At 39.5% G+C, this 14,568-nt stretch overlaps 1 protein-coding gene and 1 long non-coding RNA gene across 2 annotated transcripts in view; one reads left to right on the forward strand and one right to left on the reverse strand.

The window, feature by feature from the left end:
• The window catches only part of LOC143218380 (uncharacterized), a 131,640-nt gene that overhangs the window by 4,449 nt on the left and 112,623 nt on the right, over positions 1-14,568 (forward strand). The window lies entirely within an intron of this gene.
• On the reverse strand, positions 12,659-14,510 carry LOC143218310 (uncharacterized). The gene is made up of 2 exons (XM_076443436.1): positions 14,451-14,510; positions 12,659-13,614 (listed from the first exon to the last, which is right to left on the reverse strand). Exons 1-2 carry the CDS (start codon positions 14,463-14,465, stop codon positions 12,904-12,906), a joined length of 726 nt encoding a protein of 241 aa, XP_076299551.1. The 5' UTR covers positions 14,466-14,510; the 3' UTR covers positions 12,659-12,903.

Consider the following 14,568-nt stretch of genomic DNA (forward strand, 5'->3'; position numbering starts at 1 on the left):
TCATTTAAATAGATCCTCCATTCATTCGTAATTCGTCTCATTATCATCCACCTGCTACAGTATCTTACATAAAATAATCTATTTGTTTCAAAGTGTGCAAACAACTCTCAAAATAAAATATTTTATTCGATGCAATAACTTTCCAAATGATGTTTAAAGAATATTGAACAGATTTAGATACTTCGTGCTTGAAATATTTTATTCATTTTCGATATTTTTGATTATTTTCGATATTTTGTTACCACTTTCTATAGTATTTTATATAAAATAATCTATTTGTTTTAAAGTGTGCAAACAACTCTCAAAATAAAATATTTTATTCGATGCAATAACTTTCCAAATGATGTTTAAAGAATATTGAACATATTTAGATACTTCGTGCTTGAAATATTTTATTCATTTTCGATATTTTTGATTATTTTCGATACTTTGTTACCACTTTCTATAGTATTTTATATAAAATAATCTATTTGTTTTAAAGTGTGCAAACAACTCTCAATATAAAATATTTTATTCGATGCAATAACTTTCCAAATGATGTTTAAAGAATATTGAACATATTTAGATACTTCGTGCTTGAAATATTTTATTCATTTTCGATATTTTTGATTATTTTCGATATTTTGTTACCACTTGCTGTAGTATTTTATATAAAATAATCTATTTGTTTCAAAGTGTGCAAACAACTCTCAATATAAAATATTTTATTCGATGCAATAACTTTCCAAATGATGTTTAAAGAATATTGAACATATTTAGATACTTCGTGCTTGAAATATTTTATTCATTTTCGATATTTTTGATTATTTTCGATATTTTATTACCACTTTCTATAGTATTTTATATAAAATAATCTATTTGTTTTAAAGTGTGCAAACAACTCTCAATATAAAATATTTTATTCGATGCAATAACTTTCCAAATGATGTTTAAAGAATATTGAACATATTTAGATACTTCGTGCTTGAAATATTTTATTCATTTTCGATATTTTCGATTATATTCGATATTTTGCTACCACTTGCTACAGTATTTTACATAAAATAATCTATTTATTTTAAAGTACGCGTACAACTTTCAAACAGAACATTTCATTTGATACAATAAGTTTTTCAAATAATATTTAAAGAGAGAATATTTGGAATTTGTCTTGAAATATCTCATTCATTTTCGATATTTTTGCTGAAAAAATAATCCAGCATATTTATTATTTACTAAATTGATTTATTTAAATTCTTTCAGTCCATCTGCTTTAAATTGCACCCATTCATTTTTACCATAAAAATACATAAATAAAACATCACTCTTTATACTTGAATTAATTTTAGTTTGTAGTACAATAACGAAAAAATTCATCTCCGTTTAAATTAAAATATTCGAACCGGCTCCATCTTTATAATCACCGACACGTGCGCGAGAAAGAGTAGCATAACTACGGAAATCGATGGATAAGCTTGTTGTGCGAAAGATCCGATGCAGGTCTGTTGTAGAAAAATAGCGGGGGGGTAGCTGTGCTGAAGAACCGCACGGCGAGTTTACGATGGCGCCCACGCTATTGAAAACCATCGGATGGGACACTAGGAGTATACGTGGTCAGCAGAAACTGGGAAGTTTGTAGTAAAAAGCAGCTCCCAGAACAGCTTGCTTAACCACTCGATTGATTCATAAACATTTCCTCGTGCTGCACCCCCAAAAATTGCATTTCTGGCACAGCGATAAACTCTGCTCCCAAAAAATTTGTATACGCTGCTGTTTCACATCGATTTCTCACTGTATTAAATACTCTGCGGATTTTTATGTAGAATATATACAGCTGTCTGGATTAATTGCTTCTGCCCTATTCGCATCAATTTTCTAGAATAATCATCCCACAGTTTTTCAATCTCCTTTTTCCAACATTTATTCAAATACTATACATACAGTGACTCCCGTTAATATTCGGACGCTCTAAAAAACGCGATGATCTTCTTAATATTGGATTCTATACGATTCAAACTTTTTTTGGAAGCTAGAACGCTTAGTTCGCTACAGGATGTATAAAGAAATTTTTTCGAAAATTGAAACTAGTCGGAATTGTAGAGAAAATACTGATAGATCTACGTCTGATCAAAATCGAACAAGAAAATCAAGCTGAAAGCTTGTAATTAGCATTTTTGTTGAAGACAAGTTAGTGTCCGGTGATTTATTGAAAGGGAGTGTATGACGCGATGTTTGAAATAAAGATCGTGTGTTCTCTTCCGAGAATGCGATACTTTTAATGTCGGAGATAATCCTGTTCGCGTGTGGTCGGACGGCTCGAAAGCTTTAAGACATGAAAAAATTACAGTGGTGGATAATACTCTCGTGGTATACAGGGTGTCTCAAAATTAGGTCCGGAGCCGAAAATGGGAGGTTCCTGAGATCATTTCAAGCGTCATTTTCCTTTGAAAAAATGTCGTCCGCGGCTTCGTTAACGAGTTATTAACGAAAAACACGGACCAATCAGAGCGCGAGCTAGACGCGTGCAGCCCGGCGCGCCGGCAGCCGAGTGTCGGTGGCACGCCGCGATGTCGTAACGAACAAAAGTTTCTCGATGATGTGAATCCTCGCCAATTTCGATAAGCTTTGGATATGTTGTCAATACCATGATTCTGAACAACATTTCCCTTTACAGTATCTGTCGATCGGCTTTAGTTTACGACATTATTGTAAAAATTTGTAATTGTAAATCGATCGATGTACTATTTCCTATCCGATTTCGATAATCTTTGGATATGTTGTCAATACCATAATTCTGAACAACATTTCCCTTTACAGTTTCTGCCGATCGGCTTTAGTTTACGATATTATTGTAAAAATTTGTAATTGTAAATCAATCGATGTACTATTTCCTGTCCGATTTCGATAAGCTTTGGATATGTTGTCAAGACCATGATTCTGAACAACATTTCTCTTGACGGTTTTTGTCGATCGGCTTTAGTTTACGATATTATTGTAAAAATTTGTAATTATAAATCGATCGATGTACATACTATCTCCTCGCCGATGTCGATGAGCTTCATTTCAAAGGAAAAAGATATTTAAAACATCGAATTTATAACATATTTCAAAGTCATCGAAATCGGTGAGGACCCACATCATCGGCAACTTTACCCGAACGATAGAAGAAGCACAAACTTATTGAATCAAAAACTCACTTATTCAGCCGTAAATCCATTTGACTACCACATACAACCACCACACCTTTACATAATCTTCGAATCGGTGTTTTCGAGAATCATATGATTCTCGAAAAATCAATATCTCCTTGGGAACGATTTCATTTGTTTTAAACGACGCCTTCATCGAATACATTGTACGCTGGGAGAGCACAGTTTCGCGCGGCATCGCGAAGAGCATCGAACTCTTTCCGCGTCGGAGTAAGTAATTTCGTTCGATATCGATACGAGTTATAAAAGTGTGCTACGAGTTCAACAATTATGTAAAAGTGTGGTGGTTGTATGTGGTAGTCAAATGGATTTACGGCTGAATAAGTGAGTTTTTGATTCAATAAGTTTGTGCTTCTTCTATCGTTCGGGTAAAGTTGCCGATGATGTGGGTCCTCACCGATTTCGATGACTTTGAAATGTGTTATAAATTCGATGTTTTAAATATCTTTTTCCTTTGAAATGAAGCTCATCGACATCGGCGAGGAGATAGTATGTACATCGATCGATTTACAATTACAAATTTTTACAATAATATCGTAAACTAAAGCCGATCGACAAATACCGTCAAGGGAAATGTTGTTCAGAATCATGGTATTGACAACATATCCAAAGCTTATCGAAATCAGACAGGAAATAGTACATCGATTGATTTACAATTACAAATTTTTACAATAATATCGTAAACTAAAGCCGATCGGCAGAAACTGTAAAGGGAAATGTTGTTCAGAATCATGGTATTGACAACATATCCAAAAATTATCGAAATCGGATAGGAAATAGTACATCGATCGATTTACAATTACAAATTTTTACAATAATATCGTAAACTAAAGCCGATCGACAGAAACTGTAAAGGGAAATGTTGTTCAGAATTATAGTATTGACAACATATCCAAAGATTATCGAAATCGGATAGGAAATAGTACATCGATCGATTTACAATTACAAATTTTTACAATAATGTCGTAAACTAAAGCCGATCGACAGATACTGTAAAGGGAAATGTTGTTCAGAATCATGGTATTGACAACATATCCAAAGCTTATCGAAATTGGCGAGGATTCACATCATCGAGAAACTTTTGTTCGTTACGACATCGCGGCGTGCCACCGACACTCGGCTGCCGGCGCGCCGGGCTGCACGCGTCTAGCTCGCGCTCTGATTGGTCCGTGTTTTTCGTTAATAACTCGTTAACGAAGCCGCGGACGACATTTTTTCAAAGGAAAATGACGCTTGAAATGATCTCAGGAACCTCCCATTTTCGGCTCCGGACCTAATTTTGAGACACCCTGTATACTCCCGAGGAAAAAACCGGGATTTTCCTGCTCTTACTGTTCCGTTACCAAGGAGACCAAGACGCCAAGTATAACGCCATCCTCTGCCATCTATGCTAAACACGTGAATCCGACCTCTCTGTCTTTTACCGTAACCGCTATCCTTTATTGCCAATTGTGACTGGAGGGAGTGTAAAACGTGTGAGGGACACCGCTGTACAGGATGATCCACGTAAATGGGACGGGTTATATCTCCGGTTTCATTGGGGGATAGAAAAAGATTCTACAAGAAAGGTTGAAGGTCGTACCAAGGTTTAGCCTTTTACTATTTCACCCTTTCCACGTGCACGGAAAAACTGCGGTTCTTTAAAAATTGAATTACACGCGCATTGGCACAACGTTCTGCGTGTATAAAAATAGTAGAGAGCACAAAATTGATAAATTCTAGTCTTTTCGAGAGTCGAAAAAGTGGAAGCTGCTCAAAATTTCTTTTTAGAAAGAGTCGCGTTGCTGTTCCCTTTTAGTGACAATATAATTATTTTCAGACTGTGGATTTTATGTTTCTAGGATAACAAAAATGAGTGGATTGCAAATTCAACAAATAGGAACACATTGAAATAATTAAAAGATATGAATGTGCATTATTTCCAGGGTCCAAGGAAATGTCCATTCGGTGCCTGTAACTAATGTAGAGAATTTTTCATTGCGTAAATAATAATCGTTAGACTGCAGATTTTATGTATTTAGGTCGACAATAATGATTATAGGTGCAGTTTAAAAAAATAGGAAGATTAGAATAATTAAAAAATAATATTTTATAAAGAATACAAGCTTCTCCAGCTTGATTTTCTTGTTTCATTTTGATTAGACGTAGTTATTATACGATAATATTTGAATGCTGGATGTGAAAATGTTGGAAAAAAGACATTGAGAAATTGCGGGACAATCGACAGAGTCCTCGAAACTTCTTCTATGTCCCATATGGGAATAAGCGTGACGAATTGGCCACGGTTGGCCATTGTCACCTTTCCGAAGCAGTAACTATGTCTCCTGATATTCTTCGGGTACATTATTACACACGAACATTCTCCTGTCTCTCGTTTCCCTCGCGTTTGCACAGATTTTCACGGCCATATCGATTCGGTGATATTAAAAAATTATTCCGTCACGAAGAATTTTTAGCTTTACGAAGCTATTACAAAACGTTTTAGGAGCGCACATACTCGACAGAGTTGCAAATCAGTCAATTTAATTTTCTCATACGCAACATTCCCCCTCGTAAAAAGCAATATTAAACGTTTTATTAAAAATTTTTTAAATAGCTTTCCCGTGTCGGCGCGTATCTAGACAATTCGTTGCATGAAAAAAAAAAAACGAAATGTGCGCAGTGCACATAGAAGAAATAAAAGCGCACTAATATAAAACACGGCCCTGTGTGAACAAAAATATGAAACCAAGTTGCTGACAAAAGTATTTCTACGAAACGCAGATGTTGAAATTTACGATGCTTCGATCACGTTTTATTTGGGACGGACGTTGTTTATTTATTTATAGTTTGTGTTTTAATGTGGTCGCATTAACAGCGAAGTCGGTAGCTCCCACATTGTTTACATTTAATTATAACACAGATTTACAGTGGTTCATATACAGTCGGGGACAATGTTAAATGGATAAAAATCGCATAACCTTTTTAAGATGATAGACCGACTAGTTTACTAGAAAATAAGGAAACAAAAATTGAACTATAACTTATAAACTATAGCATAGTTTACTCTCTAGTAAACTTAAAATTGTATATATATATTCTATCTATAAAATAAAATCTTATTCTATCTATATGAAATGATGGTATATGGATCCCTAATTATGTATGCAAAATATTAGGCGGAGTTACTCAATAGTTTTAAAGATATAATCAATTAAAGTTCATATACCTTACACGGCTAATGGAACTTCGAAAACTACTATAAGTATGAAACTTTAATCGTTTATATCTTCAAAACTATCGAGTAACTACACCTAATATTTTGCATACATAATTAGGGATCCATATACCATCATCTCGCAAAAAGTTATCAAAATAAAATAAAATTTCATTTTATCTGGTAATTTTAAAAAAGTTATGTGATTTGTAAGAGTATCCACTTAACATTGTCCCCGCCTAAATTCTGAAAGATGTTGTATTCGAACGGAAGTAAATGATTAAATTTACATAATCGTGAAAGGATTAATTGATAGACATTTCGGAGACATCGAGATTTCTTCACCTTCATCCTCGACGAAAGAAAGTTGTTGAAGCAAAGTCAGCGATTCATGGTGAAGAAGAAGAAGAAGTCTGATGATCTAACTTCACGTTCTCACTACTTGTTTTCTACTTCTTCTTCGTCGCACTTTACCGTCGAATCATGGTGATAAATTATTCGTAATGTACACAGAACACGTCGTAAATCATCTGAATTTGCACCATAATTGCGAACAATCCGAATCAGCTTGAACAGATGTTGATGTATGCGTGTAACAAGTAGTAACAAAAACTGATTATCAACGAAGTATGTTAACCATGTTCATCGAAGAATATTCTAAGTATAATTTCATTGAATATGCGAGTAATTTTTACACGGTACAAAACATTTATCCGTTGCAGAAAATACATTTTCAGTGACCTTTGTATCGTTTCACCCTCGACTCGTATATAAATGCGATCGCATTGTTTACGAGCATGGTGACGTCACGTCCACGGTGTATTTTAGAGTCATTTTTACACGATACAAAACATTTATACGTTGCCGAAAATACATTTTCAGTGACCTTTGTATCGTTTCACCCTCGACTCGTATATAAATGCGATCGCATTGTTTACGAGCATGGTGACGTCACGTCCACGGTGTATTTTAGAGTCATTTTTACACGATACAAAACATTTATCCGTTGCAGAAAATACATTTTCAGTGACCTTTGTATCGTTTCACCCTCGACTCATATATAAATGCGATCGCATTGTTTACGAGCATGGTGACGTCACGTCCACGGTGTATTTTAGAGTCATTTTTACACGATACAAAACATTTATCCGTTGCAGAAAATACATTTTCAGTGACCTTTGTATCGTTTCACCCTCGACTCGTATATAAATGCGATCGCATTGTTTACGAGCATGGTGACGTCACGTCCACGGTGTATTTTAGAATATCAAAACAACCAATAAAACGACCGGTTGCGTTCCCACGTGGCGCAACTCGAAAACCCCTGCACCACCGCAACCAGAATTTCAGCCTTGCATTCACTACGGACGGAGCATACTGACGAGTATCGATTTCGTTGTCTTCCCAGTAAGCAAACATGCTCGATTTTGGACAGTAGGCTGTGCCAGCAGAACAACATACTTCTGCGCCCGAATAAGTATCGCTTTATGCTGGCAGGGTATGCCGTCCAAAATCGAGCAGATTCCGAGCATCCACGGCTTCGAGCGCGTTCTAACAGTTTAATGCTCGCCATCTGCTGGCATCGTACGTTTGCTATGCTTGATGTCTGCTCGAGGCAGTCTTGGCTGACTGGGTAGAGCCAAGAACATGAGTGAAGTAGTGGGGCGGGGTCTATTGACGTGGAAAAAATTGGTAAACCTAATTTACCGATTGAGAGCAGGACAAATTGGACAAGGGCACGTTGGTCGTAGGTTGGCGCGGTCTAAGTGCAGCCGGGTAGGTATCCGTCATGTTCATTTCGTGCAGCGAGACGTGAGCAAATTAGAGATGATTATTAACGCGAGTAAACACGTTGCTAACAATAGATGAACGTTGATTACGCGGGGTGTAGTCGGGTACACGGCCGTTATTTTATTACCGGGATGGAAGAGGCATCGGCAAGTTGAAATGCGTGCAACGTAGGAGCTAATTGTAAACATTTATCTAACGTGAAGGATTTATGGACAGCGCAAATGTATTCGCAAGACCCTCGCTTAATTACGCGGATTCCAAAGCATCATTAGCACCCTCACAGTATTTAAGCTACACCGGAGAAAGCGAAAGTTTCTACTTTGGTCTCTGAGTTATATACGAATTCACGCATGTAGATTATCGCAGGAAGCTCGTCGCCGTCGTCGTGTATTGTTGGAATTAATTACTAGACCCCTTTATTGTGGATAAACACGCGAATTTGTTGTCGTACCGCATCGCGGCCGAGCTTCTCCTTTTTAATAACCTTGCACGGTCTGTCGCGAAAGTCTGTTTCTAATTAGACGCGTTACGAGAACATGATGATACTCTCTTCCTTGTTTGCAATATGAGACAGATATAAGCGTTACGTTTAGCGCTGATAAATAATTTATCATCAACATTCATCTTGATAACATTTTTGTCCGATGTTTTTTGTGAGCCACACACACACACCAGGAAATATGAGATAAACGGAATGTTCATCAAATATGAAAGAAATATTTCGAATACGTAAAGAGTGAACATTCAGAAGATATAAAATCAATATTTAAAAAGTGTAACAAATGTTTCTGTTACATTGCTGCATGTGTATACGATATTTTGAATCGAATGTTTGACTTTATATCAAAATACGTGGCTCAAAAAATATCGGAGCTGTGTGTTCCGATTACGACCATGCTCAGAAATTCTATGAAATTCTGTACGATTCAGCACGCCGCGCCGTTTCCACGAAAATTAAAAGTTGATATTGTTGTTCCAAAGCGAGAACTATGAAAATCGTGCGACACGATTGCGCATTGTTAGGAAAAAGGATGGGGAACCGTGGCGGGCGGTAACTCGCTGTGAAATTCGGTGAACCGCGTAATGTAGCAGAACGAAGCTAATTGTTACGAGTGTAGGCGAGAGCAATCTGAAGCAACGAACGTAGAAAAGTGTTAATGGCACGAAATGGAAACGTTTTTCGCCCGGACTTGAGCATCGCGGCAATGATATACGCCCCGACTGTCCCGCCATTAAATTACATTGTTGCGAATACGGGAACGGCAAACAGCCAACACGGTAGAGATCATACATCTAAATTTTTGCTTGGACTTTATATCGGCAGTTAACTCGGGTGATATACGCGCATAACGCTCGTCCAACGATGCCCAACAGCTTTTTGTAAGCGACCGCCGGCTTAAGCTTCAGCTGTTAGCTATTCGGCCAAGTTTTATGTCGACCCGCGAACTTGTTATTTACGAGAGCCGTTCCGCCATTCCGCTAGACGCGATATTCTTTACCCGCATTCAAACGAATCGACAGTTAATGGCTCCGAATATGTCTATTTCTCAACTAGCATTGTTCCCTTCGCTGCAATTGTCACCGGGAAATTCCTCTCCGCAAGTGTTTCCGACTAGAGCTGTGTGCAACGGTGGCGTTTTCATCATTTTTAATAGCGTGGTGGTCAAAAATTAATTTTACACATTATTTGGAACAGTGGCTGCTCTTTACTTTACTGGACTCAATATTAGTACCTTCCTCCTACGAATTATGATGTATTTGGTATGTAAATGAAGTTTCGATCCTCTAGGATCAATGATTGAGGAGATATGGACGCATAAAGTTGATCATCCGATAACGTCAATATACAATGAGAAACTTTATGCTTCCGAATTTTGTTAAGAATCGATTTTGCAACCAGATATTCTGAAAAAATTCACAGTTGTGTGCGCGACTGTGTAGAATGTTCATGAATTTTTTCGTAATTTTTCGTCGAGCATAGCTCACCCTATAATTACTCTCGTGGGGACACCGACTTGAAACTTTAGAGGGTTTTCTTCTGGGGTCCTCTACCAATTGGTACGCAGAATATTATTTTGTTGAAAATCGATTTTGCAACCAGATATTCTGAAAAAATTCACAGTTGTGTGCGCGAGTGGGTAGAATGTTCTTGAATTTTTTCGTAATTTTTCGTCGAGCATAGCTCACCCTATAATTACTCTCGTGGGGACACCGACTTGAAACTTTAGAGGGTTTTCTTCTGGGGTCCTCTACCAATTGGTACGCAGAATATTATTTTGTTGAAAATCGATTTTGCAACCAGATATTCTGAAAAAATTCACAGTTGTGTGCGCGACTGTGTAGAATGTTCATGAATTTTTTCGTAATTTTTCGTCGAGCATAGCTCACCCTATAATTACTCTCGTGGGGACACCGACTTGAAACTTTAGAGGGTTTTCTTTTGGGGTCCTCTACCAATTGGTACGCAGAATATTATTTTGTTGAAAATCGATTTTGCAACCAGATATTCTGAAAAAATTCACAGTTGTGTGCGCGACTGTGTAGAATGGTCTTGAATTTTTTCGTAATTTTTCGTCAAGCACAGCTCACCCTATAATTACCCTCGTGGGGACACCGACTTGAAACTTTAGAGGGTTTTCTTTTGGGGTCCTACCGATTGGTACGAAGAATACGATTTTTCTAAAATTGTTTAAAGATCTCGATTTGCCAGAAAAAAGTTTATATACAGTGATATGTGCGAGGTGCATGAACGTTCGGTTTGCAAAATGGTGTAGAAAAGAGTTTAATTTAGAAGAGACAAATTTAGTGGAAGTTGCGCAGCGCTTTCGCGCCCCGTTGCGCCGCGCATTCAGAACGATTCTGCTTTTCAGAGCCAGATACGAACTGGGGCATTCCAGCGGCGCGTGATTGAAACTGCAGCTTTTCACGTCTTTCACCGAAAGAGAATCTTACGCGGAGGTTATTTACGAGAGTAGATAATTCTTCTTTTTATTTTCGTCCGCGTCAACAGAAGCAAATTTCCCGGGCAGGTACATCTAATCTCGCCAACTTCTTCGTTCGAAGGGCGGACGGACGCGGCGGGAGAAGATTTTCTAGCAACGGTACAAAGTGATATCAAGGATGGCAGTTTAACGACACGGTAACCCCCACGTATACAAACGGGGAACGTACCTCATTTCTGGTAGGGCCGTGTCGAGGGTCGCGTCCTCTCCGCTAGTCCGGGAAGCTTGGATTAATTTAGAGGCCCCGGTGTAAGTCGTAAAATAGTGCGTGACTGCCAGTTTTTCGGTAAAAACCAGCCGGGAGCGTACGTGGGTCGGCTTGTACGTGAAGCTTTCGACTAGAATTTCATCGTTGCATAGCTGAAATCTTTGTGTACGTGAACGCGTAAAGAAGCTGCCCGCGGTGACTTACTCTGAACCATGAAGCACAGGGATGCCACGTAACTTCTCCATCCCTGCAGAGCGCTGTCATAAAGTACTGAGGTGTGTAACTGAAAAAAAGTACACTTCTTTAAAATCGTCAGATATTTGTTAACGAACGGAATCTGTTCTAACAGGTCCCTGATCTCGCATCAGGTTCGTATGTGATTTCAACCACCCAATGGTAATTTGCAAAATTGCTCAAGTAGTAGCATCAGATCGAACCAGTGCGTTGAAAACATTAATATATACGTTATTATTCGTGTCGATTGGAAAAGGAATTATTTGTGCACTCAAAATGATGTATGGTTATTATGTTGTAGAATTTTTACGTTCGCGAATAAGCTGTAAAACGGCATTCAACATCATAATACCGAAAAGAACTCGCTAAATGGTGGGATCATTATAAATAATGAATGCATTACTCGTGTCCACGTGCATTTGAGAAAAAATTTGTTTCCACGTTCAAGAAGATTATAAATTCAGTCTATACTGAATGCAGCAGAAAAATGATGATTATGAGTATATGCAAGATAAATATTTCCTGCATTCATCGCAGGAGGCAGAAGCTACTCGGTAATTCTTGTTCTTCTCCAACAAATCTAATACATCGAAAATCATACACGTATAAAATCATTACTCTAATTACATCTCCATCAACCTCGAGTTTACAGAAGAATGTATTTCGTTCGACCTTCAGCCTTCGGCTATTTCCACGATCGTGCATGACAGAATTCATTCGACAACGCGCGACGAAAGTGAGAAGTATTCAAATGAAGTTCGACGGCCTCCAAATTCTCCAAGTGTACGTAGCTCCATTCACCGGATTCCACGGCGGCTGAAATACGACTATTCGATGACACAAGAGTCGATAAATTCCTGATCTCTATTGACTGACCAGGTAGCGCAGGTAGCCGATAGAAATTTGTCAAGCGGTATTCGAAAGCCGCACAAATCATCGTTTCTTAAATGAACCGACCCCGAAGAACGTTTGGTAACAGTGACCTCGTAACAGTGAATCAGAGAATACGGAGGATGAGAACACAAAGCCTCTATGGGATCGTAGAAAAATTTATTGGGTTCTTATAACAATGTACAAAACTCGGTGATAAATATGAAACTCTACTTCACACGACAGTATGTCAGGTACGCGTGCATAGTTGAACATGAGGACTCGGCACAACTTCCTCACGGGGAACTGCAAGAAATTCATCGGCGACTACGCAATTCTCTATACAACAGAACATCTCGCTCTCGAGATCACAATGTCGAGTATTTTCTGAAGAATTATTTGGATTCTCGCGACTTATAGGACGAGTCCTTTCGCTGGGACGGGATACGAGTATCCGTCGTCTTGTCCCAGAGACGCTGATCCAGCGGAGAGGTCGACGGAGCCGAGAGAAAGTCCGAAATTGTGTCCGGTTTCGGGAAGAACGGCTGGCGCTGGTTCAACGACGGTGTGGGGCAGGTTGTAGGTGGTGCTGGGTACTCCGTAAGAGGTGCTGGGTACGCTGGCGTGTCCAAAAGAGAGTCCTCTGCTGAAGCTGCCGTGGGACACTGCCACTGGAGCAGCGTAGTGCGGAGCGGGGGCAGGGGCCACGTAGGCCGGAGCCGGGGCAACATACGCTGGAGCTGGAGCAGGGGCCACGTATGTCGGAGCCACAGCGGGAACACCGTAGGTCGAAGATGGAGCAGCGTAGGAAGTGCTGAAGGCGATCTGCGAGTGAGCAGATGGCACGCTATAGGTCGGAGCCGGGGCTACATAGGCTGGAGCCTGGAAGGTGGGTACGTGAGCGTTGAAGGACGGGGCGCCGTAAGTCGAAGCTGGAGCGACGAACGATGTGCTGAGCGTTTGAGGCTTGAACGCGGAGATTGATCCGGTAGCTTCGTAACTTGAAGAAACAGGTGGAAGGTACTGCGAGGAGCCGTGTCCGCTGCCCTCCAGACCCAGTCCACGCTTGTGCAGGCTTGCTACGCCCGCGTTCGCGCTGGCGACGAACACCAAAAGCAAGGAAGCCTGCAAGAGAACGCAAACACGTTAGCGGACAATGGAATTCTTTCGCTCCTCCACTGCAAAGTCAAACAGCCACGTTACTCCTTTTTTATCAATGCCTCTCGATTCTTGTAGGTCATTGGTCATTGGTTGCCATATGCGAGTCTCGTCAGGCCTCTTAACCCTCCGCCCCTCGCCCAGCTGCGCAGCGAAGCCTGCCTTTGCTTCCCCCACTCTTCCTACTAAAGCTAACTTAGCTCGCTCCACGTGGCACGCGTCAGCGTTAGTGGCAAGAGTGGGGGAAGCAAAGCCGGGCTTCGCTGCGCAGACTAGAATATGGTAACCCTGGCAGTTACACGGATCTTTGAGCGTTTATGGTTTGTAGAAATGTTCAACAAATGCTGGAGTGTCGAATTCGACAGAATTTATAACTAGACTGCGGATTTCCATGCAAAATAAAAATGTTCTGCATTGATCGCAAGGAAATTGGTTTCATCCCTAAACGACTCTGATGCATTAAAAGCGACATTTCAACGTTCTTGAATTTTTGAGATCTTTTGCTGTTTTATATTTCAGCGCCAACTTCATGAAAATTCGCAGTCTAGTTATGCCCAATGAAAATAGGATTTCATTTAATGCCACTTTCTTAAAATTTGTCTACAAAAATTGGAAATTGCACAAACATCCGCAGTCTGGTCACAGAATCTAGAGTCTAGATTTATTCTCCGAGTTTTGACGGTTGCAAATTAAAAGGAAAACGGTTCTCGTGAATTGTCTCCGTAAATGAAAAGTGAGGCGAAGCCACGCGCTGCACACTACGAGTGCATAAAGTTCCGCAGTCTGGTGATAATGATACTCACTGCGAAGGTCCTCATGGTTGTACTTGCTGTGAGAAGTAGGATCGAAGTGTGACTTAAACGGAAGATCCGCCGGTTTTTATACCGGCACGCTCTGCGCCATGTTCCTTTCACTGGAAAG

Source organism: Lasioglossum baleicum, chromosome 19 (genome assembly GCF_051020765.1).
Source record: "Lasioglossum baleicum chromosome 19, iyLasBale1, whole genome shotgun sequence".
Lineage (NCBI taxonomy): Eukaryota > Metazoa > Arthropoda > Insecta > Hymenoptera > Halictidae > Lasioglossum > Lasioglossum baleicum.